General features: G+C 45.0%; 1 protein-coding gene across 2 annotated transcripts; it reads right to left on the minus strand.

Moving 5' to 3' along the window:
* Window positions 1-651: 651 nt before the first annotated feature.
* LOC125532265 (alpha-terpineol synthase, chloroplastic-like) lies at window positions 652-4,811 on the minus strand. Of its 2 annotated transcripts, XM_048696393.1 has the most exons (4): window positions 4,609-4,811; window positions 3,350-3,614; window positions 1,490-2,238; window positions 652-1,387 (listed from the first exon to the last, which is right to left on the minus strand). In XM_048696393.1, exons 1-4 carry the CDS (start codon window positions 4,750-4,752, stop codon window positions 806-808), a joined length of 1,740 nt encoding a protein of 579 aa, XP_048552350.1. In that variant the 5' UTR covers window positions 4,753-4,811; the 3' UTR covers window positions 652-805. The 2 variants fall into 2 exon arrangements, with proteins under 2 accessions (XP_048552350.1, XP_048552349.1); XM_048696392.1 differs by having other exon boundaries at window positions 652-2,238.
* Window positions 4,812-6,306: the final 1,495 nt, after the last annotated feature.

The following is a 6,306-nucleotide window of genomic DNA, read 5'->3' on the forward strand; positions in this document are numbered from 1 at the left end:
AAGTTTCTTTCGTAAGTAGCCAGTAAGTTTCACATTTTTTATTCAATAAAGGGAGGAGTTTGTCCTTCAAACCCTGAAGGTCCTGCCCTCTAGGCTTTCACAAAGTGTCACAAAATGGATGGTAACTCGCTTATCTACTCAAGGGGTATGGGTACTATTTATATAGAAAGCAGAAATTGTCTGTTACTCTGGTGAAGTAACTAATAATCGGAAGTTATGGAAAATCCATGAGTAGTGCCGCACATGTTCAAAAATTGAATTGTCGAAAGGGCAACGCAATTCACAGAAGGGCGCGATACTCGAAGGTACCAGACTGTCCGCTAAACAAATTATTATTTATTTTCCATTCCTTTCACTTTTTGCCTCTCCACTTTGTATCATATTTTGTTTATGAATGCAAATTACCGTAGAACTATTGTTCTATGGTTTGTGTTTCAATAAGAAAAAAACAAAGGTAATTCATTTTCCCAGGAAAATAATATGCTCGGAAGTACCTTAGAAAACTTCTCTCGGAGATAAAGGGTCGAGAGAGCATGTCTTAGAAGGAAGCGATGCAGAAATGACAAAATCAGAGCTCAGAGTTATGTGGATGATTTGGACAAAAACTCAACCTGGGTGCACAGATCGAGGATGTGTTTTACAGATTTGCGATTTTAATAAATATCTGGACCAAACTGTACTTGTGTATGCCAAATGCAGAAGATACATCTTAGTCAGCATAGCAAGATTATTGTGATTCATGTGGCTTGCGTGACACATGCCCGTACGTTGTACCTGACGTCACATCACCATGAAAAGCTAGGCTCTAGTGTGCGCCAAAAATATCTAGATCAACAGGCGTGAAAAGCATGTCCTTGACGAGTTGTTTCCGGCTGTCCTTGGGCGAGGTGATGCCGTCGCCGTCTTGATAGATGCATTGGATGGTCCTCGCCAGGTTGACGCAGACGAGGCTGGCCGTGCTCCCGGTCCCGGTGCTGCTGCTCAAGGCGACCTCCCTGTTCACCTTCTTCCAAGTCTCGGCAATGGCGTCCGCCACCGCAGCCCGGGCCTCTTCCTTACTCGCGCCACCGCCCATGCGGCAGGTGATGACCGACGCCGCCTCACCCCGCCCCGACTCGGCCTCGTGGGTCGCGCAGTCGTTGCAGAGCCGGAAGATCATGGAACATAGCTCAACCAGCTTGGGGTACACCATGTCGTCGCCGTCGTCGTGATTGCGCAGCCATGAATCAATCTGCTCTTGCTGCTGGAGCATGGTGAAAGCGTGGAGCAGCAGCAGAGGCCCCGTGGACGTGACCCACCCGTTCTCAAGGTACTCCTCCAAGCATGGCATCTGCCCCTCGTGCTGCCACTTGGCTTCTATGAGGAATGCCTTACACAGCTCATGCCACTGCATGCATGCATCCACATGCATGTTAATCCATCGATCCTCAAAGGTATATCCCAAACGAAAGAAGAAGAAAATCAATGGATCTATCTCCTCTTGTCTTACTGCTTTCTTGTAGAGCGGGAGCACGTCGTATCTTCCTTGCTCCTTCATCACCCGATCCGCTGCCTCCGTCGACGTCGACCGGATGGCTGAGTACATCGCCTTCATGTACTCCGGCAGTGCCGTCGACAAAGCATCGTCATCCCAGCTGCCGACAGCATCTGTGAAGGCAGCCAGCTCGTCGAACGTGCCGTAGAGGTCGTAGACGTCGTCGAGGTGGACGATAAGGGAGCCCACCTTGGCCAGCAGCTCGCGACAGCCCGCGAGACAGGGCTCGGGTGCGATGCAGGTCGCGCAGAAGAAGCACTCCACCAGACGGTCCCTCGCGAACGGTAGCTTCTCGCCCAACCCGGTCTCCTTCCACCATTTGGTGACTTCCACGAGCTCTGCTCCATGGACGGCCTGCACGAGGTTGAAGTCGACCGCAGCGAGCTGCAGGATGGAATGATCGATCGAGCGCTCGTCGTTGTAGCGGTGTTGTTTCAGCGACCATGTCGCCTGCAGCCGGGGAACTTTCCAGTGCAACGGGAGGTCTCCTTGTCTTTCCGTTTGGCTAGCAGGCCCCATGGAGATCGACATGGACGGCATCAGTTCTTCGAGTTTCTTGACGGCGAATGATCTTGCTTCGTCCAGCATGGGCTCTCCTGGGAAGGCCAGGTAGGAAGCTTCGTGGAGTGCAACAAAAGCATCAATGTCCTTGGGGTTTGCAGCTTTGAAATCACCATTCTCATCCCTGAATGCACTCAACATATCTACAAACAAAAACGAGTTTTTTTTTTACAATTATTATGTAATATGATCTACTCAAACTCTTAACATATCTACAACGATTTGGAGATGGTCACACGGGTTTTACAGTCTGCGTGACGTTCTACTAATAAAATAATTAGTAACAGGATTGCTAAATCTCAGTCGACTAAGACTTAACCAAGTCTCGTCCATTTCAAAACATTTCTAACAGATTCCTTAGTTCGGACCGACGAAGTAATGTCACTCGACTATTATCAACCTGACTGCAATCTTTTTCTGTCGGTAAGGATTGCACCAGAGCACCTTCTACTTCGGCGCGGAAGCAATTTGCTTGGCTTTACATCCATCCCAGGGTATCATTTCTAATACATCTGTTGGACAAGCTCGTAATGGAATGACGAACCTATTTCTTCGCTTTTTCGCCAACAAATCTGAATTATCTTGAAAAATAGAAGGATAGATAAAATTCGGCTTTAGTAATAAATAAATTCGCTTTGTCGAAATCCCTATAATGAGTAGCATTTGTGGCTGCCGAATAAACCAACTTTAAGATGGGATAAGATGCTCGATAGGGCATGAGTCAAACATGAGGTGGTTCATAGATCTTTGGGCTTTGATCACCGAGGAATAGAGACTTTACAAATAAAAGCAGGGGCAGACTGCTAAGTGCGGAGACGGGAATCGAACCCGTGACCTCAAGGTTATGAGCCTCGTGAGCTATCAAACTGCTCTACTCTGCTCTGAGTCAATTCTATATTCATGGGATCTTATGTGGAGATCCGGGCAATTTTTTATTTTTTGGTTTTCATTTTTCTTCCTTACATGTTATGCCACTTGACTTAGACTTGGTTAAGTCTCAGTCGACTGAGAGCTAGCCACAACCAATTAGTAATGCATAAGTGTTCTATATAATCTTTGTTTGATGAGGTTACTCCCATCCTTCTATCAACCTTGTAATGGATTGAAACATTTTCAATAGTGGTTTGCGTGTATGAACTGATGCAGAGCCTTGGGTTTGAATGAAAAAAAAAAACTTCGTATAATATATATATTATCTATTATATATGGGCATGAAAAGGAAATATGATCATTATTGGTGTTTCTTATCTTTACCTATGGACGCAGAGATTCCATGTCCTCTGAGCATTCTAAATAGCAGTGCTGTTGATGAGAGGTCATGCTTGAGTTGAAGCTGTGCATGATGCACATGCATGGACATGAGGATGCTTCTGATCTCCTCCTCGAAATGGTATGCTACACCGAGACTTTGGAGTTGGTCAATGATCTTGAGCCTAGTTGCCAGCTCTTCTTCCTCCTCGAGCAAAAGCCGCCTCACTCTCTGCTTCAAGCTCGATTGGAGTGAGCTTTGCTTGCTATGCTGCACCACCAATAGGCAGGTCAGTATCTAAGTAGCTCCTTGCCTTTAAAAACTAGCTCCTTGATTTTTTTTAAATATGTTCCGTATACGTATATATGGTACTCCTCCATCGTCATGCATGCATGGTAATTAACAGGCACTTTGACGTACTGCCCCGATAGCATCACATCACCTTGGATCTTTTGGTTGTAATTTGCTGTGATTCTAAGCACTATTTTTTTATTAAGATACACAGTACATATGCAGACAATCACAACATGCACACATACTCACCCGTATGAATGTAAGCGCACGGACACACACCCTATCTCTATGATCATCTTTTTAAATATTGGGCCAACAGGTCTTAAAATTGACGAAGTCGTCACATCAGACAGGCATGTCATAGGCTAGTTCGCATTGGGCTCTGGAGCTATGCCCTGTAGATTTCATGATTTTACTGATCTACCCGTTTTGGAGGCAAGTGCCTCCAGTAATTGTTAGTGTTAAGTGGCAAGCAAAAAGACAAAAAGACAAAAAAAACTCCCTTTTCATTGTCATGGACGTCGTGGACACCTGAATTATTTTGTTATTCTCAGGAATAATGATTTATTTTTGCTATTTTCATTGGATTTAATCATGAATAATGTGTAGAAAGAAACAAAGGAGAAATATCTACTTAAAAAGTGATTCTAACTTCCAAGTCAACTGAAAGCCAATTCTAAACGGGGTAAAAGACCTTCCACACCCCTTCCCATTCTCCTCGACACTCGCGACATCATCTCCTCGACCCTCGCGAGATGCCGCCCTAGCCTCACAAGCAAGGATGAGGCACCGATAATCCTAACCTTCTACCAAACTCCTCCCTTATCTGTCTTCTTTGTCACCGAATCAAAGCCCCGCACCCCTAATCCTAAACATGCACTCACCGTCGGTCTCACCATCGCCGGACAATAAAAAAGAATGGAGAAGAAGGGGGAAAATGGATGAATAGCTTGGCTGACCATGCATGCACCTTGTCGTCTTGTTGCGCCTGCTGCCTCATGGCGCAAATGGAGTCGTAGTCCCAGGTTTTGAGTTGGTAGTCAGCCGGCCGCTGGTGCAACTCAGCCGGCGGGAACCGGTCCGCGTACATGGTTGCGTGAGCAGATGATGCCATTAGTTCTACCTAGCTCAATGTACCTCTGGCTAGACAATAAGGTGTGTTCTTTGTGATCTTCTCCGGTCTAAATGGATATGTGTTTGCCACACAAATGTAGGCTATTTATAGGTGAACACTACTACTGTTGCACCTGGGAGTTGTGTGGAGGGGTGCATGTACCGGCTAGTGTACGTCCAGCTCAAGCTAGCTTGTGTACAAAGTACAAAGTCCATGAAAAATGTGCAGCTAAATTTATCCCATTAAATATCTCCGGACGTGTGGTATCTCGCATATGGACGGCTAACATCGATAGTGATCGAGCGCCGTCTGTGTGGTGTCTATTCTCATTTTCTTTTCATCTTGGTTCCCAGTGATGTACATAATATCCTAATTTATTTATTAAGGAATCTATGGAACCTCTGTCTTTTTCATAAATAAAACTTTAATAGTCAAAAATAAATTTATTCTACGTTTGCCTACCTGATATCCTGTTATGGCCTGAGAAGGCTCCTAGGTTGCACAATTATAATGTGTCCTTCTAGGACAGCCGGCCCACTTGCTGGAAAACGAGGGAAACATCACGCTAATGGTGATCAGACGGCCAGAAATGGCTAAATTGTGAAAATGAACGGCTTTGATTACTGATGGCCTGTGAGTGCTGGGATTAGGTGCAGTTTTACAGTGCTAAAATAGGAGATCCCACTAACTTATTTTGCTCAATATGTAAACATAACACCTCAATTGGAATCTATGCTGGGAAAATGCACATTTGTTTCTATTCTATGACGCCGCTTATATTCAATAAATATTTACAATGCACAATAATTAAGTAAAATAAATCGTATGTATTGTCAGTTTCAGTTCATATATTATTAATCTATATATAAATACTCTTTTCTATACAACCAAATCCCTTTGAAATAAATTACAACCAATTACCATAAAAATGTAAAGATCATCTAACAATTATAACCATGAGAGATATATATCACATCTAGTGTGAATGTGATTGACATTAGATTTTTCCTAAAGACATAGCTCGTCCATGGTCTCTTTTTTAGCGAAAGCTTCTTCATGATAAACTATTTTTTATCTAGTCATAATCATAAAGATTGCATATGCGCACACCCTTGTCTAATTTTCATGGAAGCGGTGATCCTTTGGCAGTGGCAGGGTACTTGCTGCCCCATCCTCGTGATAAGTGGATGTTGTTGCCTCTCCAGTGGGCGTCTCACCCATAGCTCACAGCAGTTGTGCATGGGCCAACAAAATCTGGCCTAGGTGGGCTTGATGCGGGGGCAACACATCATCTCCAGTGCGCAGATACAACGATGGCATGAGTGAACGGTGGAGGTGACCGTTGGTGGCGCTCGATGTAGTGGATTTAAACCCCTGTTCGCTCAGTAGCCTTCAGAACCGGTCACCGCACATCGAGGGGGTGTTGGGCGACGACTAGCATTGTGCCCCATTCATGCACTGGTCGGATCTTGGCCGACCTGGTCTGGTGATGGCCGTCCTCCCCTACAGCGTCTAGGTTTCTGTTCCCCGTCAATATTATGATCTGGGAGGAGT

This window comes from Triticum urartu, unplaced genomic scaffold (assembly GCF_003073215.2).
Source record: "Triticum urartu cultivar G1812 unplaced genomic scaffold, Tu2.1 TuUngrouped_contig_9521, whole genome shotgun sequence".
Taxonomy (NCBI): domain Eukaryota; kingdom Viridiplantae; phylum Streptophyta; class Magnoliopsida; order Poales; family Poaceae; genus Triticum; species Triticum urartu.

Coding starts and splice junctions, on each gene's coding strand:
- LOC125532265 (XM_048696392.1), bottom strand. CDS start 4,752: ATGGCATCATCTGCTCACGCAACCATGTACGCGGACCGGTTCCCGCCG. Junction 3,615..4,608: donor AGGCGCAACAAGACGACAAG/GTGCATGCATGG, acceptor TTGGTGGTGCAG/CATAGCAAGCAAAGCTCACT. Junction 2,239..3,349: donor TGGAATCTCTGCGTCCATAG/GTAAAGATAAGA, acceptor TTTTGTTTGTAG/ATATGTTGAGTGCATTCAGG.